This window comes from Scomber japonicus, chromosome 10 (assembly GCF_027409825.1).
Source record: "Scomber japonicus isolate fScoJap1 chromosome 10, fScoJap1.pri, whole genome shotgun sequence".
In the NCBI taxonomy this organism is placed as follows: domain Eukaryota; kingdom Metazoa; phylum Chordata; class Actinopteri; order Scombriformes; family Scombridae; genus Scomber; species Scomber japonicus.
The window spans coordinates 13,235,167-13,261,735 of record NC_070587.1 but is presented as its reverse complement, the minus strand read 5'-3'; the positions used below and the strand labels follow the sequence as shown (position 1 = coordinate 13,261,735).

The 26,569-nt window shown below is 37.8% G+C and overlaps 4 protein-coding genes across 4 annotated transcripts; 3 read left to right on the top strand and 1 right to left on the bottom strand.

The window, feature by feature from the left end:
* Positions 1-1,762: 1,762 nt before the first annotated feature.
* LOC128366538 (NF-kappa-B inhibitor delta) lies at positions 1,763-7,627 on the bottom strand. Its single transcript, XM_053327273.1, has 12 exons — positions 7,612-7,627; positions 4,872-5,008; positions 4,749-4,782; positions 4,331-4,518; positions 4,037-4,221; positions 3,399-3,504; positions 3,131-3,277; positions 2,989-3,040; positions 2,734-2,891; positions 2,255-2,371; positions 1,951-2,115; positions 1,763-1,834 (listed from the first exon to the last, which is right to left on the bottom strand). The coding sequence occupies exons 1-12, from the start codon at positions 7,625-7,627 to the stop codon at positions 1,763-1,765; spliced, it is 1,377 nt and encodes a 458-aa protein (XP_053183248.1).
* A 3,692-nt stretch (positions 7,628-11,319) lies between these two features.
* Positions 11,320-13,422, top strand: hcst (hematopoietic cell signal transducer). Its single transcript, XM_053327130.1, has 5 exons — positions 11,320-11,350; positions 11,825-11,903; positions 12,098-12,118; positions 12,318-12,452; positions 12,726-13,422. Exons 2-5 carry the CDS (start codon positions 11,858-11,860, stop codon positions 12,767-12,769), a joined length of 246 nt encoding a protein of 81 aa, XP_053183105.1. The 5' UTR covers positions 11,320-11,350; positions 11,825-11,857; the 3' UTR covers positions 12,770-13,422.
* A 2,212-nt stretch (positions 13,423-15,634) lies between these two features.
* Positions 15,635-16,765, top strand: tyrobp (transmembrane immune signaling adaptor TYROBP). Its single transcript, XM_053327301.1, has 5 exons — positions 15,635-15,794; positions 15,898-15,918; positions 16,014-16,154; positions 16,253-16,317; positions 16,508-16,765. Exons 1-5 carry the CDS (start codon positions 15,758-15,760, stop codon positions 16,562-16,564), a joined length of 321 nt encoding a protein of 106 aa, XP_053183276.1. The 5' UTR covers positions 15,635-15,757; the 3' UTR covers positions 16,565-16,765.
* Positions 16,766-20,422: 3,657 nt separating this feature from the next.
* On the top strand, positions 20,423-26,180 carry LOC128366238 (casein kinase II subunit alpha-like). The gene is made up of 15 exons (XM_053326923.1): positions 20,423-20,480; positions 21,217-21,308; positions 21,571-21,647; positions 21,822-21,950; positions 22,056-22,167; positions 22,273-22,374; positions 22,462-22,512; positions 22,605-22,664; positions 22,796-22,879; positions 22,992-23,102; positions 23,240-23,341; positions 23,967-24,067; positions 24,882-25,030; positions 25,137-25,226; positions 25,333-26,180. Exons 4-15 carry the CDS (start codon positions 21,850-21,852, stop codon positions 25,446-25,448), a joined length of 1,179 nt encoding a protein of 392 aa, XP_053182898.1. The 5' UTR covers positions 20,423-20,480; positions 21,217-21,308; positions 21,571-21,647; positions 21,822-21,849; the 3' UTR covers positions 25,449-26,180.
* Positions 26,181-26,569: the final 389 nt, after the last annotated feature.

Here is a 26,569-nt window from a genome sequence, read left to right as displayed (position 1 = left end):
TTTATCCACTGGATATCTACATTCATTAGCTTGGGACATTCAACAAAGCTTCAAGAAATAGCATGATGAAATAATGAAGAAACCAATAGATGTTGAAAATGGTATATAAAATACACAAAAGGTTAACCATGAATTAGACAACACAGTATGTTGATGGAAATGAAAAGACAAAGTTCTGTAGCAATGTGTAACATGTTGAAAATGCTGTGAAATATGTAATAAGGGATAAAGATGTGCAAGTGTTGGTTTGGGGTTTTATCATAAGCAATTTTCTTTTGTTTTCAGATGAAAATGTAACACAAATTGAGTTATTAACTGAAAAACAATGAGACAACTGTTTCAAATAAAGGTCCTATCTACTCACTCTTGACTTATCAATGTTTTTGCTTATCTGTGAATCACGAATTAGGTTTAAATGTAAAGTTATTTGTTTGTGTTGAAATCAGTTGAATTGAGAGACAAACATTTAAATCAGGAAATAGTACATTGTTTACTTATTCAATGGGTCTTTGGAATTTACAACATGTATAATAAAAGAGATGACACATAGGTGGGAGACAGCTAAAACCTCACTTACCACAATGATCACTAAATTATAATCAAAACCATGTCTCATTTCACCTGTGACTAAGGTTCTTAGTCTTGTCATGTAAAGGTCAGCGGAAATGGAGCTTGAGAAATAAATATTCCTTAAGTGTGACTGTCAAATAACTGCTATAGACAAAAGTACTTTCTAGTGGGATGGTGTATTTTCCATCCTGCTCATCTCTGTAGCCAGATGTAAATGGGACTGAACATCAAAACAATCAGATGGAACTTTGCAATCACTCTTATTGTACATTTATTCATGACTCAGACTAAAATGTACAGTTTGTCATACGGTCTGTCACCGCACTTACTCATGTAATGTGTCTGTGATGAGAACATTCTTCGGTCAGAATTAGTTTCAAATACATAATAGTTTTACATAGTAAAGTTTCTTAGTACCTGTTTGTAACATACGTATGATGCATACAGAAAGACAATAAGTCATATGATAGAGCATTCTCATTTGCAACACATGCATTCTTAACATAAGTATACATGCTGATTGAAGTCAAGACCAACTCAGTGTATCAATGTGATCACTTATCTTGATGGGTTTTTTGACAAGACAAAAAGAGGGGTTTCAGGGACATGGTCCTGGAGGTCATAATAACGATTTCACAGAAATCAACATAAAACTGGGAGTGCCTATTAGGAAAATGAGTAGTAGCCCAACTACCACAGCACACTACTTTTTGAATTGAAGATAATGAAAGACCTGAGACCTGTTCGTTTAAAGGCCTTCATTTCAAAATGTCAAATATCCATTTTGACTAAATCAAATGTATACATATCAATTAGTCAATATTTTAAACACATGCCAATATATTATCAAAAGCATGTGTGTTTTATGTGAAAGACTCTCTGATGGATATCACATTTTGGAATGATCACCAACATGAATACTATAATGAATGCTTCACCCTGTGTATAGAAAAATAAATAAAGCACTACATTTTTACAGACACTAAATCATAGGTAATTTAACATACAATATATGTTAAAAAACATAATTTGTTTAATCCAATGTGAATTACCTATAGAGATTAATATAATAACAATATATAGGCCATATACTCCCTAAAACCTCATAACAATGAACTGTAATTCCCCTTCTAAATAGAGGAAACATGTTTGGGATTATTTCCCTCCAAATGGGGATTACAAGTGATTTTAATTATTCCTGGTCCTGCAAGGGCACAATACGTCGACGAGACGAAGCGTTTCGCTTCTTCAGCATAAGCTTGAGCTAGGATTTAAAAGAAAAAACAGGTTAACTATGAGTAACTCTTGATTGACATGGACATGTCAGGCTTAACAGTGTGCCTCTGGATGGTTGTTAAAATGACAGGCAGTTCTCCTCACCTGGTCTCCCTGGGGGCCACTCTGCAGGAGGTGTGCTGGCTGGTCATTCTCCAGGTTGCGGATGCTGGGATCAGCTCCTCTGCTCAGCAGCAGCCGCAGGATCTCCTCCTGGTGGGGGTTACCATGGAGACCAGCTGCCATGTGTAAAGCTGTGTGACCATGAGCCTATCAAAAAAGGGGGAAATGATGCATCATGATACAAACTATTTATACTGCATACTGTATGTTTGTGCATACACATAAACACACAAACACGTGCATAAATAAAATCCAGTTTTGAGTTTCCTGCCATCACGTGACTCACTTTCATGTTGACAAAGTCTTTCATGTTCTGCAGGGGAATCTTAAGCAGATAACGGACCAGATCAATGTTCCCCTCCTTCACAGCCAAGTGCAGCAATGTCTTGTTACTTTTGATTTCCTGGAATTTGAGAATTGGAAGAAATAGAAAAAAAAACACAATGAAACCACAACAAGTCAGACTGAGACATACAAGAAAGAGAAAACAAAAGAGAGAGTAGGGTGGGGAAATAGTCCATCAATGACATCATCATGGTTAGATTGAACCTGGGCACTTCCCCTGTGTACTGTATATCCACTGAAAGGTCAGGGTTAGCATACAGTCTGAGACTTTGATGCTTTTTTTCCCTGATCACCAACCTACTGTACCAGCTACGTCATCCATCCATCAGTTACGTTTTCTATTATACATCTATGAATCTAGGCCTATTCCTTATCAATGCAGCATGAATGGTATCCAGCAGTAGCGGAACTGTACTGTACCTGACTGAGCAGAGACGCCCCTGCATTGAGAAGCATCTGCACACAGGCGAGTTTCTCTGCAGCCTTGGTCTGAAGGCTAACATCTTGCAGCCCGCTGGTAAACAAAGCCTTCATGGTGATACTGTGAGAAATGGCTGCACAGTGCAGAGGTGTCATACCTAAAGCAAAATAGAAGGGGACAAGGCACCAATGTCAACTGGTGTTGAACACTAAAATTCTAAAATAAATACTGAAACCAATATAACAGACACTTACCCTCAAAATTGCGGGCCTCAAGGTTGACAGCAGGTCTGCTGGACAGAATAACCTGCAACACGAGAATCACTGTTTAGGTCTGATCGGTATAGAAACACTGTGATAGTCATGCCAAAGTAATTCAATCTGACTGTTGCTCTACCTGCAGAACTGTGGGGAAGCCATAGTGAGCAGCCAGATGAAGGGCAGTTTGTCCTTTAACATCACAAGCATTGATGTCTGTCCCAAATGACAGCAGATCTTGCACAATGTCTGGCTGGTTTGCCGTCACGGCCACCAGTAAGGCAGTCTGCACAAGTACAATGATTATAGAATATATTTTGAGAAATTACAAACCCATGCTAATGTTTTTGACAAAAACAAAAGTGACATAAAGAGGAATTGGCACACTTTTGAATCTTTTTTCATACCTTGCCCTTGTGTTCTTTGGCATCAAGCCTCCCTAAATCCCTCAGCTTCTCTGCAGCAGCAAAGGCACACTCCCTGAGCCCCTTGGCAGTGTAGATGTGCAGGATGCTGACAGAACAAGAATACATGACAAATTGGTTTTAACAGAGTGTTGGAAAACCACGGTAATCCCCACAGCCAATTTTACACAATTCCCTTTCAGAGCTGAATTTGTCTTTCCATTTTATCTGAGTTTTTGATTATCGAACATGAATGGCTGACTCATCAACATCTTCTGTTTCTCTTAATCTCTCTAGGATTACCAAACTGCATATGTGGCTCTCACTTTTATGTTATGACTAAAAACGAAACTCTTACGGAAGTAAATAAATTATGTGCTTACATCACATTCATAGAACACAGTAAGATTGGTGGTTTAAGTGAGTACAGGAAGAAAGTGTGTGTTGTTTTGAATAATCTTTCACAAAGTATGCTGAAAAACTAGCAGTTCACAGTAGTTTATATGTTTTATTGGCCCTCTCATTTTTCCTTAGTATCAAAATTTCTATCAAGGAAAAATGATAGGGTCAATAATTGCCATTTACATTTAGTTATTTCCTTTTTTCTTGGGGCTCACTAGCAGATACCCTGAAATACTTACGTGTCTCCATCTTCATCCTGCCCGGTGGCTCTGCTGTAGTCCATCCCACTGAGCATCATCCTGGCCTCTTCCAGCTTGTTGGTATCCAGTGATGAAGCAAAACTCAGCTGTGTGGTCTGACTGGGAACCCGAAGTGACCAAGTTGTAGCCATACTTTGATCCGGAACTGTCATCGGGCACTGTGGCTCCTGTCCAAATAACACAGCCAACAACATCAAGGTGTGCACTTACAGACAAATGCAATGTGTGAAGTCCACAGCATCTTTTTCACAGTGACAAAGAGATTTCTCTTACATATGCAGACAGTGCATCTCCATATCCCTGGGCCTGCTGCTGTGTGCCATATTCGGAAGGCATTTGCAGACTGTAGGCTGCAGAATAGCTGGGTCCTGGTTGGCTGGGATAGTAACTGATTGCAGATTCTGGTACTGGGTTCCACTGCTCATAGCTCACTGCCATTTCTGAGTAGCTGCTCGATGCACCTGTAATGGAGAAGATGGACTGTTATTCATTACTGTAGAATGTCCTCTGACTAAAACAGCTCACAAGAACCCCTATTGATCCAGCACTACACTGAATGAATTCATCTCCACTAACATACAATGATTCTACCTCTGCAACTGGGTTAGGGTGTTAGGGTTAGGGTTACACACACTCACACACACTACTTGTAAGGATCAGACTCCCCCTTTAAGTATTGTGCAGCTCTTACCTGTGCAAGTAAATGGTTCTGATGAAGACAACTGCTGTGAAAAGCAACAGAAAAACACAATCATGAAAACCATCACATCTTTATAATTCCCTGATAACACTCAGTGAGATGCTGATGACATACTGTAACAGTGGTTGGAGGAACAGGACTGGTGCAGGCTGTGGAGCAGGATGGTGGCACTGAGGACGTTTCACGCCTTCTCTTCTGCTCCAAGAGTTTCTTCACTGTGGGCAGAGTGCAACACGGCTTCTCCTTTGGCGCTGAGAAAGACAAATTAAACCAAAAATAACTATTTGATCACATGTCTTGTTCACATGTGATGGATATCTGAGATCAATCAGGTGTCAAGACAGTTAGGAGAGCAACCAATAATCATTGCTTGAATAATCTCATTATTTTTTCAGTTATTCAAATACTCATATTGATTTGGTCTATATGATGTCAGAAAATAATGAAACATATCTTTCACAGTTTCCCAGAGAACAAAGTGACATCTTATATTTGGTATTATTAATTGAAAAAATACTAAAAATATATTTTTCTGTCATTCAACTAACTGACAGAAAAAAAGATGACAGGGCCTACAGTTTAATGACATGTTGACACACTAAGTTAGCTATCTGCTTTTGTAATTATGAATCACAAGATAAGTTCAAGTCACCAAACAAACACATAACAAACAGTGAAATAGATAATAAATTATTGACAGCTACTGTGTGTCTGCCAGTGTTTCTTATTTACTCTCAGTGGAGAATGTCCACAATTTGAATCTAATCAAGAAGGGCATAACTTTATTGAGAATAAATTGTCAATAAGTGCTACAAATGTCGACTGACAGGTGTAAGAGTGTAAAAATAAGGAATATAAATTACAGTTCAGGCTTAGATTAACAGTTCAATTGTTACCAGGTGCATGATAATGCCTGCTCAGTTTCTCCATGGAGGCATCTGCTCACATTTTGACATACATCAATATAAAATCCATTATACTATGAGTACGTTTCCCCCTGCTGATGCAAAACTACTATTTCCATTAAGCAGGTAAAGGAACTGAGAAAAATAGGAAAAAATATTACAAAACAGAATTCTGTTTCCAGCTGCTGTGATGTTGACCACACAGGTTGTTTCCTAAAAAAAACTTCACCCCACACGTGAAGAGATAAAGTGATATTTCCACCCTGTCTGTGGAACCGGTCTACAAAGATAAAAGTCTGAGAAACCTCCTCCATTAGGAACACAGATCGTAAGGCCATGGCAACCAGACAGATTCATCAGAAAAACTGAACATGGGATTACCACTGCTTATTTTCTATGACATCTTCCTGTCTCGCTCCGTTACGCGAACAGAAACGAAAAACCACATCTTCCTGCCGTTGGTGTGACATAGGCACGTCATCTCGACACGTGTCGTTGCCTTGTGCTGTCTATTGCACCTACACGTCTGGGAGGCAGAGCACAAGAAGAGCATTCTCCTTTTGTCATTATCGCTTCTTCGTTTTCAGCTTGAAAATGTAGACTGCTGTGATAAGCCACATAGGGGCAGGCAGACATATTCATCAGAGCAAAGAGGGTGTACTTCTGAAAAAAGAAATGCAAATACGACCGGTGACAGAGAAATATGAGTTCATGGACTTGCTAGTTCAGTTTTCTGTCAGTTATTCGTTTCTACTCTCTTCCAGCTGAAGACCTGTCCTAAACAATAAGCCCTTGTGCTGCTACGTGTAATGTGCCCAACCACATAATAAAAGGTCACTTTATCAGAATAATGACATCAGTCAGCACCACCAAGTTTCATTTTCAAGTTCAAAAGGTGATCATATAGGTTACTTCATACTGACTCATTTGATCTTTACAACAAAATGCTAGAGATTATGTCATGTTGCAACCTGTAACTACCTACTCTATATTAAACAGTGGCTGAGTGAATTACCTAATAGTACTTTTGCATCTGCAGGACAGTCTGTTCTGACACATCAGCTGACAGAAACTACAAGTGAGGAAATAGCTTTTAACTGCCTACAAGTAAGAGGACATATTAACCCACATATTTGGGTTCACATTAACTGCCTCCGCACTGCTTTGGGCTACTCTGTGCCATATTCAAATAAGCGTTGTGGAAACCCCTGGACATTGAGTCATGTGCGTGGGAGGTTGGGGATTCCGACGACCTTTCTCTTTTGGCTTACTGCTCAGAGACAGAAAGCAGAGGCAATTTCCTCATTTTATGGTTTAACACACACACACACACACACACTCAATAAAATATGTAATCACTCGTGTCAAACAAGGGATAGACAAGAAAAGCCAAGCAAAGCAAGTGAAGTCACGTCTCACAGCATGCTTGTCTGGCATTAATCAAAAAAGAGGAATTGAAAACAGGCAAGGGTTAGGGGAGGTGTATCAGGGTTTCCCCAAGTGTTGTCTTGACTCTTGGATTCACCCGAATTTTGTTTTCATTCATCGAAAACTGAGAGGGAGGTTTGTACAAGAACATACCACCCAAATGACTGATTGGATGGGCTATGTACACTAACACTGGTGTAGTTAAATGAAAACAACTGGGCTTAGTAGATACACAGTCTAACTTTAAATCACAAATTTTAAGTCCCAAAACAGAGTAATAAACTGAATGTTTAAACTGTATTTAAGATATGGGAAAATGTCTGAAATTAAGTTTTCATTACAACGCCACTAACACACTCTCTCATTTATGAATGTTAAAAACAAGTTCAGCTCTGTATAATGTTCAGAAATGCATTAACTTTAAAATATAGTATTCATAAACAGTTTATGATGTCATCATTACAATCGAAGTAAAGTTGTTAAAGCTTAATGAAATGACAACAAAGGCGCAGAATACTCACATTTATCAAAGTGCATGTCAAAAACGGTTTTGCTTGAAGGTCTTCAACAGATCGTCCGCTTGTCACCAGTCTCTTCTGAACGGGATAAAACGACAGGGTGAGTTCTTCTGAGATGTGAGCCGAGGTTGATCTAGCTTGTTGTCTCACAGCAGCTTGTACACACAAAGCACGTTGTTCTTCATGACCGCCCCCAGCTGTGCTCCACGCCCTCTCTAGTAAAGGGGAAGTCAGGATATATGATAGTGGAGGTGTGACAAACAGAATAACTACACAAATGTACAAGAACATATCCACACTATTAAGTACCCTATTAGGTACAGAAAGTACTTACATGTTTATTAAAACTAGTCAAGACACGTCACTGTTATGATACTATTATAATATTGTGTTAGGATGACATATATTAAGCATTTTAGTGCTGTACCGGGTCAATACTGACGTAATTTACACCTGTTATGTAAATGCTGGGGTAGTTAAATGATAATCAGTGACGATGTGTGTAGTAGTATTAGTAAGTAAAGTTAAATCAATCAATATGTAAATGTAGTAGGCTAATATGAACATTATGAAATGGGAATTACTAAAGTGGAATATATTAAAACTGAGAATGTACTGAGAAAGTCAGTCGGTAAACTGACAAGTCAGCCAATCAATCAATTAATCAATTAATCACTCAACTGGAATTGAGTAGTAATGTTGCTAAATCACAAAAAATAAATCCCATTTTCAATATGTTATTTCTATAAAATAAAATAAAAATGAACAATGCTATTAAACAACATAAAACTGAACACAAATACATCTTTAAAAAGTTAATGGTTCAATCAGAAATTGACTTTATTCTAAAAGAAATATTACATATTGTTATTGAAAAGTTTGGCTTTAATGATGGCATTTCTGTCACAGTCTGTTCTGCTGCTGGTAAATTTCCATTCACCACACCCCTGCTCTACTCCTGCTAATCAGCCACACCCACCTCATCAGTTAACTCTGTTCACCTGGGCACTCAGCTGCAGCTCATCAGTAATCACCTGGACTCTCAGCTGCACCCCATCTGTAATCAAGTCAGTATATATACTCCTGTTGTCCACTCACTCTTTGCCAGATCGTCATTTGCATTTGCTTTATCTACATGCCAGACCTTCCAGCATTTATTCACAGACTGATTCTCTGGTTTTGACCCAGCTTGTTCTCCTCTCCTCGTATCTTCTCTGGTAAATGCACCAGCCTTCTGTCCCTGACCTCAAGTATTGCCTGTGGCTTTGTGGTGTCCTCTGGCTTCGAGCATCTCAGGAGAGCCCGGAACTTCCAGCTTGGTCAACCTCATGTCCGTGAGTGCTACTGGCATCATCTTACCTGCTGCCAACTCTGTCTTGGGTGACCCTGAGCCCTGCCTGTTGCCCTACACATTCTTCCTATACCTGTTCAGTTACGTTGCGGACTGTAATAAAGACTTTTTCAAACTGCTCACTGGTGTTCTATGCTGCAATTGGGTCCTGCCACTGCTATCTGTTACAATTTCATGTTTATTACCAAATCATAGATGCACTATATATTAATCCATTGCTTATTTCAGTCTTTACCAAATTAAACTAAACATTTTTGGCTTAAGAAAACTGTATCTTGTTTGTTCATATCAGTTTACTTGTCATGGGAGTAAGAGCAGATCCACTCCTGTCTTTTGAATTTTGAGCCACATTTTGTTTATTTGGACCACAGAGACAATGCAGCTTACTCAGACACAGATTTACAGGAACTCCTCAGAGACAACAAGGTGACGTACTGTGACGCATGAATGAATCTCTACACCCCCCCCAAATGACTCTTGAAACCATATTAATAAAGAGAAATGTAAATAAAATATCTCAAAGCATGACAGTAACACTGAAAGGGACAAAGTTGCATATTAGATGAGCCATATTTTGTTTAAAGGCAGTGACTAATGAAGATTGGATCACTACAGAACCTGAGGCAAAAATGAAATGGTTTAAGATTGACATATTTTGACAGCCACAATTTCTTAGTTCATTTCAACGAGGTGAAATATTCTACATTAACATTTATGGATTTATATGACAGAGAAAAAGTACTTACAGATTAAACTGTACATAGTTTTCATACTTTATACCAAAGAGAGCACTCTAACTTTCAGAGTAGCAGGGACATTGTTATTGGAAAGACATGGTGCTGTTGAATTCTTTAAATGTTAATAAGCTGTGGGCACCATAAATTAGGTTTCTCACTTGTCAGCTGTTCTGGTGAGATCACATAAATCTCAGTATCTCAAAACATATAATCAATACTATAGTATCTGCATAACTAAATAGCTGGATGGCTCAAGGGAAAAGTGAGAAACTATCCAATGTTTGTGTTTTTATATTTTACTTTGAACTAACCCTTTAATTGATTTTGTGTTGAATTGTAATTTGCTGTAAGAAAAAAAGAAATAAATTTGATTATGCTATTTTAAGTTGCTCTCCTGTATATGTGTATACATACCGTATGGGACAAAGTATCGGTCGGTTTATGTTCACTATATGTATTTTACAGTTGAAGGTTTAAAGGTGCAGTATGGTTTTGATTGGTTTATAACCCAATCTAGTATGCATTATTTTCAGTGAGACTGGACGTTGATGCTTTTTCCTTCATAGGAAGGTTATTTTAGTCCAAGCAAAGAACTGGCAGAATTATAATAACTACAAAAAGTTAGACATTATTGAGAGATTTTAGACTGGACTGTAGTGACATATGCTGCCTATGGAAGCCTTGTAGCTCCCTCTGCTGGTTATAGAGTTACAATCAGGCTAATCCAAAAACAAGATAATGCTAACCTAAAATTAAATTGAAGATGAGTGACACACACGAAGCCAACTGTATTGTTTTAAAGTAAACTTGGCATCACAAAAACACAAGTCAGCTCCACCTTTGAGGGTTTACAAGCCGATCAATTGATATGCTGACTGTCTAGCAGAATTACATTTGTAGATAGGCAGCTGAGCCATAGTGAATATATTAAATTCACTGAATAAGCGGCTTGCAGTTGATGGCCACTGAGAGTCACCAGAGTCAAGAGTTACAGCGCACAGAGGTGACATTTGAACAACCCACACATTTCTATGTAATCTTCCTCCAGATCATACAAGCAGTGTCCGATCAAACTGATCCAGCCACAAGTTCGAACTTATACCCTCTGGCAGAATATATAGTTGATGTGGATTGAACTTCAACAAACAGTTTTTGTACCTAGATAAGTTGACTTACTAACTTAAACTAGCTTCAGTTGGTATGTTAAACTCAAGGAAGTAAAATATATAGCCAGTGTGGGGGTTGTGCAATAGCCATATATTGTATGATTGTGTGTAGTACTGAATGTACCTGTGTCGGAACTTCTTTGAATTGTTTTTTATTGTTATGTAATGCCTCTGAAATGTTTATCTTTTTGTTGTAGTTATGGAACTGTAGTGCAAAATACAAGACAACATTTCCCACTGGAACATTGAAGTATATTTTACTCTTTTTTTTAATCTTTCTCTGTCAGTTAAACCATTACCAACTGTCATCCTGAAGATGAAAGTCATTAAACTGCCAACCCACATTCTACTCAACAACAAGGAGGCAGTATTTCAGCCACATCGGTTACAGAGGAGGGAGGAAATTTTGACGTCAGCCCTCAAAAGAGGAAACTAATGGGAAAGTAGAGTCTTTTGGATTGTGGACGGCAGATCAACAGAGCAAGAAGGTATGAAGATTGTAACTCTCACTGACTTTCTCGTTTCTCGTCACAATTTTTAACCATTTTATGTCTGTCACATCTGTCATGCTTTGTGTCTGTCAAATACCATCTGAATTGTTTCGGGAGGGAGTTGTTTTAAATAACAATGAATACAGACTGCCACTTTAAATGCAGTTGTGACAGAGTTTAATCATTTTTTAAAATATTTTCATTACTTTTGAGAAATAATTCAAGGATTAATTAACTTTTTCTCATGCCTACGCAGCAACTTATGACTCATTGTGATACAGGAATAGCTTATTCATTACTGCAGCTTAAAAAACCTACAAAGTCAAACCTACACAGTTTTGGTGATTTAACTTTGACATTAAAAAATCAAACACAATACAATTTGAAACATGTGAAATTATGACACATTGTGAGGATATTTACTGAAAACATGTAACACAAGATAAAGATTATTCTCCTTTTGTATTTCAGAAAGCACATAACTGCATTGACTGCCTTGGCAACATGGCATACAACAAATTATTCACAACTGGTCTCTTTTTACTTTGCAGTAAGTATAACGTTCTTCTCTTCCGCTTGCAGTCATATTTACACCTAGAGACTAAGGTGGTCTCACACAGGAAATGAAACCACAAACACTTTGCAAGACAGACATTTAACTGACAGAGGTGTTGCTGCATGATGATAACAACATACATGTTTAAGCTTTGACATATTTTTGTTTATTTCTGTTCTTTCTTTAAGACTTGACTGTGGCACTCGCAGGTATGTAAAACAAAAAGAGCACACACACAACTCTGATGACAGTTTTTATGATTGTAACAGAAAAACAACCAACACATATACAGACCTAGACAAAAACACCTCATGAATCATTTTTTCCAGTTCTGTCCTATTGTTCACATCTTTCTTCCATCCCACTCCTCTTCTCTGTGTCTCTGTTAATGCACTGCCTGTTTGCCAGACAGCACTGTGTCTTGCTACAGAATTGAGGCTGGGACAATAGCAGGCATCATCTGTGCAGATGTGTTGCTGACCCTTATCATTGTCATTGTCACGTACCGATGTGCCAGCTTTCGGCGTCAGAAGATAGAAAAAGGTGAGGTAATGTAGCTGAAATGAGTCATGTTTTGGTAACATTTACAATATTATGTGTTACAATAAAGGCATTCAATGTGATAAGTTTTATCGAGGTAAGTGCTTGTTCTCCCACAGGCCTCTTCAGTTCAATGGACAGCTATGTTGTTTTTTGTAAATCCTGTTGGCCACTTTTCATTTTTAATGGTTCTTGCTTCTTTATCCCTGACCTGCCAAGCTCCTTATTAATTTCTTAACATAATGATTATTTCTCTCTTTTCTCATCTCTTCACAGCTGACAAGGTGTATATGAATGTTCGGGCGAACTGCAAGACCTAATTTAAAAAGGGCGTGACACATTGTGAATTATGCTCAGTTGAGTAGATTGTGCTTTTTTTTTTTAATATAATACAAAATGTGAACTATTTGTCTTGTACATATTAAATTTCTCCTTAGTTCATTAGCATTATGGCAAAAAAGACAGGTTTTTCAAAATATTTTTTATTACCACATTTTAGCTATTTCATAGAATTCATTGGAGTGTTTTTTTGTGACCCATAAAAATTATTCAGAAAAGAACCTTCAGCTTTTTATGTATCTGCTTAAAGTTACTCTGCAAAACCTTATAAAAATGTATACAACTGAAGTGTGTAAATCAAATTCACCATTTTGATTAAAATTGCTCTGAAATCTTTTCTTGAAATGTTGGAAATGTAACTATACTACCTAGCACCCTCTGCAGCTGACTCTTGGTAGTAAAATGTGTAAATGCTGCATTTCAAAGAGTCTTAATGATTTTATGTGAATAGTTCCTTTATCAAGACTGGAGTTATATATACTTTTATAAACTTATGTTATATGTAATATCTGACAAACCTCTGAATTATATATATTGATACTTTATATGTGAATGAAATGAAATTATTAGCTCCAGCACATTGATAAAATAAATAAAACACTCACCATGTCCAGTGAGAATTATGTTGAATGGACTTTCAAATTCACTGATAAAAGTAATTTCTTTCACTGTTCAATAAATACTATTGACTGGTGTGTCAAATGTAAATGTATGCATTTGTTGTGTGCTGTTAGATTCACAAATTGTTTACATATTTTATTTCTCTTACAATACGTCTCATCTATTTCAACATTCTGTAGGCTACTAGTGACATTTGTAGAGTGTAACTAACACGGCAGACCAGACTAGATTCAAGGTAGATAATTTTACGCCTACACAGAAGTCCACTTGGTGTTATCTGTCTGATCTACCTCCTCTGTAGGTATGCAGTGTTTATTCACCACTAACCAGATACGTCTTTTGCAATGGAAACACTCTTGACGTGAACAGCCCAGATGCTGATTTTTGTTTCGAGGGGCCTGCTATAGAATTGGAGGGTTTATAAAGAAACGGTTTATTCTCACTTTCACACGAATTTGGGAAGTTGTTGCAGGGAGACTGCGCAATGGAGTTTCCCTTGAGCTTGTAATTGCTCAGAGGTTTACTGTTAGACATAATAGCAGGATTGAACACAATGCATACACTGCATAGCTGTTGGTTTAATTCCTCTTTGAAAGTTGAAAGTGAAGGTTTTTCAGCCTCTTGTCTTTAGTCTCTATAATCTGTGGAGTGCTTGAAGGTTAATTTCAGTGACAAATCATGCTTTTATTATATGCTATAACCTTACTCCTGTATGGAATCCAGCAATTGTACCTGATCTGTTTGATACTAAACAGTTTAGGGTTAGGGTTAGGGTTACTAAACAGTTTTTCCTACATTGGGGTTTCCTGCATTTGTCCTACAAGTTGAAAACAGTGCAATGCCCCATTTCAAATGTTTTATAAACCAGTTAGAAGTTATCAATAATGTTAATAATGTGTGGTTGGTTGTCATTGTGAAAATATGGCTGGTGAGTCTTCAAATGTTAGGTCTTACTCAAAATTATTATCTAATAAGATGTTTGTAAGTCAGACTGCCATAACTTTTGCTCACTTTCTTGCAGTCCTTAAATCCTTAAACTAGAGTTAGCTTAGCTTAGTCTTCTATGGTTATACGTTAATTGATTAATGATAGGGTTAGGGTAAGGATTAGTTTTTAAAGTTTTTCATTACAAAAAAAGTTTCCAGAAGGTCAGTAGTCAGGAGCTCCTTACAGGATTCTCTGACTAACTAAAGACTTAAAAGATGACGTGTCATGTTGCAGAAGGAGAACCACCAGCCAAAGGGATTTTTTACGAACTAAAAATTACCTTTATGAAATATAAACTCTATATAAAGGGTGCCTTACCAAAAAGATCAGGATTCCAGCCAACTTAAATCAGTTTTAATATCTTTAATGGTCCTTTATTTACTTGAACCTCGAACACAGCACCTATCATAATATATATAAAAAGAAAAGGTTCCCATTTTTACATAATGCTGCTGTATAAGGTATCTATAACTACAACATTCATACACTTATTCACATTCACAGATTCACAGATTATTGATCATTTTATGGGTCTTTTGGCTATTTTCATAGAGTCTGATAATAAGGGGTGGATGATTTTTCTATCCAGGTATCTTGTAACCTTATCTTCATAAGTTACATTTTATTTCTTATTTTGACATTTTAATTCATTTATCTTAATGTTTTCTTCAAAGTTGTATGGTTATTCATAGATTGTTGTTGCTGTTGCATATGTGTGTTAACACATGTATTTTCATTTTTCTTATCTGGGCATTATGAAACATAAAGGTCCCCTTGAAAAAAATAAATGAAGGTGTGCTTTCAATTCGCTGACAGTGTGTATAATTAGAGATAAAACTGTGAGTGAATGTTGCCTGAGAGCAGCAGAAGTGACTGTGGCCAACCGCCTGCGCTAAACCACAGGTCAAGAGGAAATGCTCTATTCGAAGATATGATCGCTTGCGTTTCAGCAGAAACTGCAGGTGTAATGAAACTGACCTTATACAGCTACTTATCTTGGTATCGCTGGGACTTAATTCAAAGACTCAATGTGCTGCTAAAAGGCAAAAAGAAGGCCTGAGTGCTAATTCATTACATGAACAAGTCAAAGTAACATTACAGAGAAAAAACAAACACCAGCTTCCTGTTCTCTCAGTGGGCTCCCTGCTCCTCCTCCTGACACAATCACATGTTGACAACACCTCACATCACTGCCAGTATCGCCTGGGTACAGTTCTTCTTATTTTAGTCCTCCTACCGCTGACTCCCAAATTCTTGTTTATGGGTGTGACATGATAGCCATTTTATAGAGAGAAGAAAGACAGTTGGTACTCAACAGCTCCCTCTCATTTCCTCTTCTTTGAGAAATCAGCACCGAGAATATGTCTGACTCTATTTGTATTGTGGGTACACTATTTGGTGAGTACTGTGCTTTATGTGTTTTGAAAGTGTATGATGGTGGAAATGATATGGAAGTAAATGAGTGTGGACTTCTGATGTTTATCAACTATTTGTCTTTTAGGATCTGCAAAGGGACAACAAGGTAACTTTTTATATTGCATTGTTGTGTGGGATGCTGGAATATGATGTTGTGTCTTTTGATTTGTGGTTCAATCCTGTGTCTTCACTCTCTCACAGAGTGCAGTTCCTGTTACCTAATAAGCATGGGGTCTGTCATGGGCATTATGGCTTGTGATATTATCTTGACCATCTTCATCACAATTTCTGTGTTCTGCTTTGCAACTCTCCATAAGAGAAGGAGAGAATGGGATTCACACGGTGAGCACTTCATTTATGTCCGGTACTATTAATTAATTGTGAGTATACTGGGTTGTGATTTGGCAATAATTTGACATGTCTGTTCAATTATTTAACAGATAAAAGAAACCTACCGTCATCATCAAAGAAAATGACAACAGAAGTCACAGAATCTCCCTATCAGGTAAAACGTGTATTATTTAAGTCTCATTTCATTTCATTTATTAGGATTCATGTTAGCGTTATCAAAACAGAGGGTATGCTTCCTGGGAACTTGTCGCACACCACACAGATAGTCTGGAAATATGGAAGGGGAGTTGTTTAAAGTTTTAATTACATATTGTTTGTTATGAACTGCATTTACTTTTTTGTAGGAGTTACATGGAGTCCAGTCAGACGTGTACAGTGAACTTCGGCACTTTAGGAAATGAACTGTGGAGCTATATAAATGTCTTGTCTTACATTATTTTCCCATGCTGTAACACAATGGGGCCACACCACATATACTCACACAGTATTGTATATTACAGGAAACAATATATAAAGTATGTGTATTTTGCATTTGATGAATTTGTATTTTATTCATCTGTACTGTGCTAATGGTGATGTTCTCTGCCTCAAATACTTGATTTATTTTTATTTTCAGATGTCTTGAATTATGTGTTATATCTGTATTTCACTGATTATGAATTAAACTACATTTTAAAACCCAGGAATTGGGGAAAGAAAGATGCATTCTTCATTGTTTCTTTCTTTTCATATTTATATTTCAGGAAATTACATTTTCACAACATACAGAGAGTTCAGATATTGAGATAAAAGCAACACAATCTCAGGAAGATTCTGTTTCAAGTAATAAAAAGTAGTAGTGCTGATTTCTAATTTCTTGTATTTAACTAACCCTAAACCTAACCCATTCTCTGACAACAACAATCTTTGTACTGACCATCAGTCTACACTGTAACTTCTCTTTTTGTTATAGTTTCCAGTAGCCAATCTTTTTTCCTAATCTTTTCACATGATCACATAAAAAAACAAATCTAAAAATCTAAATCGGGATTTTTAAAAAAAGTCCAAGGAATGACTGTATTGGGAAGCAGTCTGTCAGCTTCCTATGAGTCAACAGATGGAAGCCACTGACTCATTATGAAGAATAAGTAGAATCTGGAAGAGAAACAAAACAACAGAAAAAAACAAGTCTTAACCAACACCACATTCATAATAGATGAAAGACAAAGAAACTACATAAATTACATTAAGTTGAAAGGACCTTAAATGTGCATTATGTGGTAAACACAAAAACATGTCAGGGAGTTTCCTAAGCCGAGTTATGTGGACAGAGATAGAAGCAGATTGTCTGATTTATATGCAGAGGGAACGTACCATTGTATGATCATGAAGAGGCTCGAATCTTGGCTGGGGCAGAGAAGCTACTGGGCATGTGCTGTGGAGGTGTTACACCACACAGGATAAAGAGAGTCAAAATATGTGACAGGTCTTTCATAATAGCAGTTAAAGTATGCATTGCTGATTGCACAATCTGTTCATAACATTTAGCACTGACAACCAAATGAATTCTTACCTAGTTTTTCAGAGCTAATCAATTCTCTGGTTTCTGTGGAAATATTAAGATCAATTATTCAGGTTCAGGGGGATAATTCTTGCAACAGTGAATTTTGTTTGATGTAACGTAGAATTTGGTCTTACCATCATAGTCTACATCTCTGCTGTTGCCGAGTGCAGCAGGTCTGCCATTGTTGTCCTCCAAACTGTCCTGATCCAGCAGTTCTCTGCTTCGGCTCGGGGTCAACATACCATTCAACTCAGCAGCTCTCCCTGATGAAGCCTTTTTTTGGAGGTTTATGCCTTGACTAGCACTGTCAGTCACTTGGTCTGCAGTAAAAGGGATAGCTTGTTTTCTCAGCAAATTTCCAGCCTCCTGAGAATCCACCATCACCCCTTCCTCGCTGTTTAGAATAATGTGCTCTCTGCTTGCTCGCTGTACCTCCACCAAGGCCCTTTGTGGTCCACTGTACTCTCTCTCATTGTCTTTGTCCACTCCCATTTTCCTCTGGGATGGTGGCTTATCTTTCTCTGCAGCTTCGGCAATTGTGATCTCATGGCTGTCAAGGTCCTTGAATGTGTCTAGGAAGAGTTGAAGTTATTGCTACTGTATCTGCGTCAACATGTTATAGAAAATGTGATTGGTATAAATTAGAACTTTAATTTACAGTACTGCACCTCTGCTTTCACCTGCATGGTTTCCATCATCTATTCCAGGTTCTGAAATTTGAAAATATTTGTATGAAATAAATACATAACAATTAATAACAGCTGTATTTAAAATATATCTACGTACCTCTAACTCCATTGATATCAAACATATCTGCTGATTTAGAATCTTATCTGACATATCTGTGAAAACATTTGTGAAATCACACAAATGAAAGTACAGCTGTTCTGATTTTGATGTGTACTGTGTGTGATATTGATTATGAAGACTAATTTGGAAACTAATGTGAAACTATGAACCCACTGAACTACCTTCGGAATCTTGCTCTTTTGCAGGTTTTCTGGCAGGGTTTCTATATGCTGCAACCATCAGACAATACATGACAAGGCAAGATACATGATGATAATCACCGGGGTGATTGTACATGGCAACAGTCAGATAATATCAGAAGTGCGTACTAGAGTACACCATGAAAGCAAAACAAACAGCATACATGTATTGGTTCTGTTTTTGTTGTTGTTATGTTTTTTGGGAAAATAAATAACTTTGAGGATCTGATAAAATGGTTGCTAACAATAGTTTTAAAATGTGTATCATTTTGAGTAACAGACCTGTGATAGTTGCAGATATGGTGTTTTCAGTAGTCGTGGCAAGTGCATCTATAACAACAATCATGAAAAGGTGGTGTGTTATTATTCACACACACGGGAATACATTTTAAAACAATCTTCTCAGCAGTGCTAGCACTATTTAGCATGTAAAAAAACTGTTTCCAAAATATAAACATGTCATAATCTCATCGTTCAGTAAGCTTAATACATTTTCTCTTTTGGCTCTTAGGAAAGAAAGAAGAAGTATCTGCTGGTCTGTTTAAGAAATCGTTAAAGTACATTGCAAAAGTTAAATGAAATCAAAGCATTTGTTTTCTCTCTCTTCAGATTGGTTTACCTCTGATCCAGGCTGTAGTAGCAAATGGAAAAAGTATCAGACAACAAATGAAGCTGAAACAAATAAAATAACAATTAATTAATGTTTTTTTAAGAAATCTTTATATTAGCTTTAAGTCATTTGCAAATAATCAAATACATTTGAATGACATATATTTCAAAGGACAAAATATCAAAACTTACAGCTTCATTGTTGACCTTTGTGTCCACTGTATGGCAGCAGAAGTGCAGCTGAGGTTTTATGTAGACTGCTTTTTCACCTTAAATAGGTCTTGCCCAACTTAATGATAGATTCTGACATGATGTATCAGATTTAATTGTACAGGTGAGTGCCTTGAGTGAGCAGGCAGATGGACAACAATTAGGCTGCTTAGTTTACAAAGGTCAATTCATTTTATCAACTCAACCTGAAAGCAAATCTTAACACTCAAACTCACAAAAAGAATTAGCCTTTCTACCTATTGTGTGTTGATTACAGGGAGTTGATTACTCCAGGAGAATGCCCCTGGCTGTTTCTATGACTATAGCCTTTTAAATGATGCTGCATAGACCATGTATTGTTTTCTGTTACTGCTACTGTTTCACCATTGTCCATTTATCCAGTGAGCCCTATATTTATACTAAACAAAGACCTTTTTCAAACTTTCTGGACATTTGTTCATAGAAATGTCTTGTGGTAGAAACATCCTGAAATAGAGATTATGAGAATGCAGTAATCAGGTGATGAGAATGCGTTAGAGAAATTGTTTATTAAACTACTTGAAAAAACAATATTGTGTAGCTGTAGCTGTTTAACTCCATATTGTTCAACAGATTCAGAAAATAAATGTTAAACTTTCTTATTTGTCTGCTGTAGGCCCACTAACATATGAAAGTTGTCTTCAACTGTGCATCTCCAGTGCTTGTGCTTATAAACAGTGATTCTGGGGTCTATAAATAAGATTAGATTAAAAATTAAACATAACATGCATGCATGTAGATAAAAGATGGCATTCAACCCCCCCCCCCCCCACCCCCCAATCTCTCTCTCTCTCTCTCTCTCTCTCTCTCTCTCTCTCATCCCCCATATGCAAAAGAAAAAGAAGAGCGCCCTCTGTGGGAGAGGCTGTTCGCACTAAGCTCTTGATCCCAAGCATCGCCATATTGACGTCCCAACAACGCTGAGAGGTAATCGTATTATTTTTTCTACCACGAATCGTCGTAGGTTTGGAGCCACCGTTGAGTGTTTTACATGCGAGGAAGAGCCGGGAACAAGTAACGCAACCGCGGTGCCATCCTACTGCTCGATCTCAGTGTCTGTAGGATGTTTTTTCAAGGCGTTGTCAGACAGTTGCCTCGCCAGCCAGCAGGCTATTCACTCCCTTAGCCTGCTAGCTTAGCACTTTTTTTAGCTTTAGGAAATGTATTTTTCGAAGCTTGCCGTTTAGCTGTACATTTAAAACTGCCACCAGAAAGCCAATTTGACTATTTTGAGACGGACTGGTCATTTCTGGCTCCCACAGCCCTATACTGTGTTCTCGAGCTGGGTTAGTTGTGACTTTTCCAACCGGCTTTTACCTCTGCTGTTGACGAGCTAATGCTAACTAGCTAGCAGCCCAAGCAGCTGCCCGGTGCGCCTGATAGCTAGCTGTTAGCTCTCCTGTACTTGTGCAGGCCTTGGACCACTGAGGGTTTGTGCGTTCACTCACCTTTTCATTAAAGTATTAAGCGGGCAAACTGGTAGTAAGTGAACGAGTCTATTTTACTGCGGAGACCATTCGTCATGAGACGGTCTACTTAAATACATCAACGTGAATGTAGTCTTACGAGCTATAATTGGCTGGCGTGCGTTAGCTCACATAGTTTGTTTTAATTGACAGCATTGATTTTAATCAACCTACTTTCGGCTTGTTTTTTTCAACAGGAGATACTGCCTTGGTGTAGCCCCCAGTGATGACTGTATTGAACCCTGTACCTCCTGATTAGACTGGTTGGATGTCCCCATTTAACATTCAGGTTTCTCCATTTCACACGCCACCATATTTAGACACACTACACACCACTTATTTGTTTTTGTGTTGGTTTTTATTAGTAAGTTGTATTTTGTGGTCTTACATGTTCTGCTTTAAAACTCCTTTTTAAATGAACCTTGGAGGAAAAAAATATTTTAAAGTGTACTAGAAACTTTGAAGTTCTTAATTCTACATGTGATATTTAACTAATACAAATTGTTGGATTGAAAGAGGCTTTAATTATGTATTTTTGTGTGCCAATGTAGCTTACTTACAACAGAGGCATCTCAACTGCTCTTGTTCCAACTCATCTGTCATCATCATCCTGGAGGGAACCTCCCAGGTATTGTATTGATTTAATGTTGTAAATTATATCAAGTAAATGTGTACATAAATACATTAGGAGTCACTAATATTTGTCAGTTAGACAATTGTGAATTTTTTTCTGACATAATATTGAGGTTTGTTTATATTTTGTCTTTTCACCTCTTTTTATTGTTTTTTGTTTTTGTTTTAGGAGATTTAGAGAAGATCCTGTGTAGAATATGTCTGGCCCTGTTCCAAGCCGCTCTCGAGTTTACCCCGATGTAAACACACAGAGACCTCGAGAATACTGGGATTATGAGTCCCACGTTGTTGAATGGGGGTAAGGCAAAGAGAAATTGTGGGAAGCTTTAGTTATATTTGTATTGCTTGGCTTTATTGGGTGGGTCATCTCAGTATTGTTCAATGTGGCTGTTTGTTGTTTTAGGAACCAGGACGACTATCAGCTTGTCAGAAAACTAGGGAGAGGCAAATATAGTGAAGTGTTTGAAGCCATAAACATCACAAACAATGAAAAGGTGGTCGTCAAAATACTGAAGGTATGGTGATAATTGCTTGAATACGCAAACAGTTCATAAGTTGTGAAATATCATAATCATTTTCAGTCACTTTGCTGTGCCTCACAAGAATGTATCTTTAAACAGCCGGTGAAGAAAAAGAAAATCAAGAGAGAAATAAAAATCCTGGAGAATCTGAGGGGTGGCCCAAATATCATCTCACTGTTAGATATCGTCAAGGATCCTGTGGTATGTTTATTTTCTTTTCTTTGAAATGACCTAAGGAACCATTCAAGAATTAAACCTTTTCCATGCTATTTTCCCCCCTTTTTCCAGTCCCGAACCCCTGCTCTGGTTTTTGAACATGTGAACAACACAGACTTCAAGGTAAGGATTTGTGCTTTTTTGAATCTCTTCTAGAAGATATTATACCAAGATAAGTATATTTAATGATCTATATGTGTTTGTTTGTTTTACAGCAATTGTATCAAACCCTATCTGACTTCGACATACGGTTCTACATGTATGAAATCTTAAAGGTAAGAAACAAAGCTTTTGGTGTTGGTTCATTATATTTATGGTCTGCAGTGGTTGCTTAAATATTTGCCAGAAACATTGTTGGCAGTAGTTGAACATTCACAGTATACTCTTAACGTTTTGTTCTGTTTAGGCTCTGGATTACTGCCACAGTATGGGGATAATGCACAGAGACGTCAAGCCACACAACGTAATGATTGATCATGAACACAGAAAGGTAATGTCACACTTATTTTTCCATTTTCTTTTTTGTTTTGACTTTCCTTCTGTGACACATGCTAAGTATATGTTTTTAAAAATAGGTACCCAATTAATTTTTTAACTTCCAGCTCCGCCTAATCGATTGGGGCTTGGCAGAATTCTACCACCCAAACCAAGAATACAACGTGAGAGTGGCATCCAGGTACTTCAAAGGACCTGAACTGCTGGTTGATTACCAGGTGAGAACTTTATATTCTTCTCTGCAAGCTGTGTCAATTTAACACATGTTGGTCACAGTGCAATCAAGATTTGTATTAAAGAAGAGAGACTTTATTTGTTTAAATGCACTTATTTTGCCCTTTCTACTTTTTTGTAGATGTATGACTACAGCTTGGACATGTGGAGTTTGGGTTGCATGTTGGCCAGCATGATCTTCAGAAAGGAGCCTTTCTTTCACGGTCATGACAACTATGATCAGGTGTGAAGAATCAGGCATTTTAATGTGTTTTGTGCCAGTGGTCACAAATATTGTGGCCTGAATGGAGCAGTGTTGGACTTATAAGTGTTTTCAAACGTATATTAGTTTAAAGTTTTACTAGTTTCACAGAGTCAAACCACATTCTTCACACACTGCACAGCTGCCACACAGCGGCTCTGCTGGGTACACCTGGGACTTTGTCTCCTGCTCCAAGTTGACACAGTGGTTGTTAAGGCACAGTAGACTTTACTTGTTAACGTTTTGGCAGTTTGGTGTACCACAAAATGGATAAAAGACATGCAAGATTTTATCATCCACACAGATGGTGTCATTTGGGTTGTGGGTTTTCCTGACCATAACTGTAACATTGACCATACAGCGTTTCCGTTGTTTTCTGTGTCTTATTTGGGCGAGCAGCTCTTTAAGGCTGCAGTGTTATACTGCTGTTGAACACACACTAGCAGATGTTGATTTTAACATTTTACTTTTCAAATGATTATTTAAACATTTCACTGTATTTATTAATGCATAAGACTAAGCGTTGTTTTATTATTTATTATATTTACTATATATTTATTTATATTACTAATTCTTGATTTTTTTTTGTTGTTGTTCTGACTTGCAGCTTGTGCGAATTGCGAAAGTACTCGGCACAGAGGACCTGTACGACTACATTGACAAGTACAACATTGAATTGGATCCACGGTTCAATGACATCCTGGGAAGGTAACACAGAGTGTACACAGCATTGGGCGGCGGTCAGGCTCAGTCACAGTTATGCTGCAGCTTCTGTGTCAGCTGAAACATTTTAGAAGTAAAGCGTCTGTTTCAACAGCCTCATTTATTTTTAACAGCCTAAATACACATTCGTTTAGATGTGGGCACAGATGCTTTGTTGCTGTGCTTGAATATGACAACTTTTTGTTGCCTTCAACCCTCTCTGTTATCACTCATTTTAAATGTCAATACAGTCGATCTCACAGCACAGCTGCTGTCATTAACCTGTATTTTTTTGTTTATTTGGACTGATGTTGTAATAGTAAAATGATCTGCAGCTTAGCACGGATTTGGTCAGCCAAGACTTTGTTTGAGTCATGATTCAATTTAAGTTACCTGACAACTGAGACAGGAGAGTAAGTAAACTATTTTGTAATTTGGCTTCATTAAAACACAGAATTTGTGATCACAGAGAGCAAGAAGGAACATTACAAAGGCTGAATGGGCTCTCTCCTTCCCTCCCTTCACTCACAACACAAAAAACTAGCGTGTGTGTGTGTAAAAAGTCAAGTGGATTATTAAAAACGTATGAAAATCAACTGTCGACAAAGACATTTATATACAATCACCAGTGAATTTAACAATTCAGAGATACAAGCTCCTCTGGCCAAAATAGACTGATGTTTAAAGATAAAAACACTGCAGCAGGAATACAACGCAGCCGGACACTAAATGCATAAGCCATAACATTTTCTAGCTGTTTGACCTCTGTGAAGTATATTGATATTTTTGTTATTCACCTAACTCTTGGTTTGCTCTACAGACACTCCCGTAAAAGGTGGGAGAGGTTTGTGCACAGTGAGAACCAGCACCTGGTCAGCACAGAGGCCCTGGATTTCCTGGACAAACTGCTGCGCTATGACCATCAAGCCCGCCTCACAGCCAGAGAGGCCATGGATCATCCCTACTTCTGTAAGTTTGCCCTTTCCCTTTTTTTTATTAACCCGCCTACATCTCTTACTTATTGCCTGAGTGAACAGACTGTTTTATGATGCGTCCAAATCCATTCTGTGCTTAGATCCCATCGTTAAAGATCAGGGAAGGGGGGCCACTCCTGGAGGGATGGCTGCCAGCTCCACACCAGTCAGCTCCTCAAGTATGATGGCCGGTAGGTAACACTGCTCACAATCTGACCTTCTTTTTTTAGTATATATATAAATTGCGTAAATAAACAGCCATTCCCAAATGATTAATCAACCTCCTATCTCCTCTAGGCATCACCTCAATGTCCTCCTCACAGCCTCTCGCTAACATTGCTGGATCACCTGTCATCTCTGCCCCCAATACTCTGGCCACACAAGTCCCTGCAGCCACCGGGGCCCAACCCTGAAGCCACTTCCTCACCTGTGTTTATGTGTGCTCATGGCCATGTCCTGCCTAGCTCTCACTGCGGCCCAGGGCCATGGCTCCCCTTTTTATGTTGAAAATAACAAAGAAGAAGATTTAAATTGCTTTTCACATTCAGTTATATTTTGACACCTGGACTTGACAGAAATGTATTGTTGCACCTGTCAGGATTATTAGAATTAATTTGGGTGTGTTATTTGACAATGCCATTGTCTAGAAATTCTAATAAGATGTAGACATGAAGAGAATGGATAATAAAATTTATTTTGTATGTTCCAAATATACAGTCTTGCTTGAAACTGTTTGATGGGGATCCTGCTGTATTACACTGTGAACCTTTACACGACTTCACAAAACAGAGTCAGGAATCTGGTGTGCCCCACCTAACAGTGCTCAATGGTTGCACACAATGTAATGTGCAGGAGTTGTTGGTGTTTTGAAGTTGTTAGTTGCTATCATTCTTTAATTGGACTTTTGTAGATATTCTACAGTTACTGTCAGGTTGCATGCACCCAATGCTGAATATCACAGGGTCAATAGTTTGCCAATTTTATGTTACTTTCACTTCTGTATGTGTATGTATGTGTTCATGTATGTTTTTTATGAAGTCTCTTACACATGATTTTGATTACATAGACAATTTTGTAACTTTTTGTTTTATGTTGGGAGGAGTCATCACCTACAAAAAAACAACTTCAAAAATAAACAATTTAAACAGGGCTTTGCAGGCACTACACGTTATTGAGTATACCATCTGTGGACTGGTTGGTTCTTAATGGGTGGACTTAAAGCAGGGCCGCGCAGCCAGCGCATCTCCCAAGATAGTTTATAATAAGTGATGAATTCATTTTTTGCGCCAAATGATTTAAGTAAACAAAGTGGACCCCTGCACATGGAAATATTTTACGTTTACACCACAAACTATTTAGGCTCCAGATAAAGTGTGCAAATGGATGCAAATCCAAAAGGACACCGGTGTAAAAAAACACTCAGAATATGCCTGCTATTGCATGTGGTGGTCAAAGGTCAGTTATGATAGAACTTTGCAGTTGAGGTCAATTTACACTGACAGCATGGACTCATAAGGACAACCCTGCTTCTGCT

What these genes read in the sequence shown, in the direction of transcription:
- LOC128366538 (XM_053327273.1), bottom strand. An exon ending in AGAACCATTTACTTGCACAG is followed by an intron (nt 4,519 to 4,748) that starts GTAAGAGCTGCA and finishes TCTCCATTACAG; the next exon opens with GTGCATCGAGCAGCTACTCA. An exon ending in CCAAAGAACACAAGGGCAAG is followed by an intron (nt 3,278 to 3,398) that starts GTATGAAAAAAG and finishes GTACTTGTGCAG; the next exon opens with ACTGCCTTACTGGTGGCCGT.
- hcst (XM_053327130.1), top strand. Translation starts at nt 11,858, where the DNA reads ATGGCATACAACAAATTATTCACAACTGGTCTCTTTTTACTTTGCA. An exon ending in CTTGACTGTGGCACTCGCAG is followed by an intron (nt 12,119 to 12,317) that starts GTATGTAAAACA and finishes CCTGTTTGCCAG; the next exon opens with ACAGCACTGTGTCTTGCTAC. An exon ending in GCGTCAGAAGATAGAAAAAG is followed by an intron (nt 12,453 to 12,725) that starts GTGAGGTAATGT and finishes ATCTCTTCACAG; the next exon opens with CTGACAAGGTGTATATGAAT.
- tyrobp (XM_053327301.1), top strand. Translation starts at nt 15,758, where the DNA reads ATGTCTGACTCTATTTGTATTGTGGGTACACTATTTG. An exon ending in GAGAGAATGGGATTCACACG is followed by an intron (nt 16,155 to 16,252) that starts GTGAGCACTTCA and finishes ATTATTTAACAG; the next exon opens with ATAAAAGAAACCTACCGTCA. An exon ending in TCACAGAATCTCCCTATCAG is followed by an intron (nt 16,318 to 16,507) that starts GTAAAACGTGTA and finishes ACTTTTTTGTAG; the next exon opens with GAGTTACATGGAGTCCAGTC.
- LOC128366238 (XM_053326923.1), top strand. Translation starts at nt 21,850, where the DNA reads ATGTCTGGCCCTGTTCCAAGCCGCTCTCGAGTTTACCCCGATGTAAAC. An exon ending in TTGATCATGAACACAGAAAG is followed by an intron (nt 22,880 to 22,991) that starts GTAATGTCACAC and finishes TTTAACTTCCAG; the next exon opens with CTCCGCCTAATCGATTGGGG. An exon ending in AACTGCTGGTTGATTACCAG is followed by an intron (nt 23,103 to 23,239) that starts GTGAGAACTTTA and finishes ACTTTTTTGTAG; the next exon opens with ATGTATGACTACAGCTTGGA.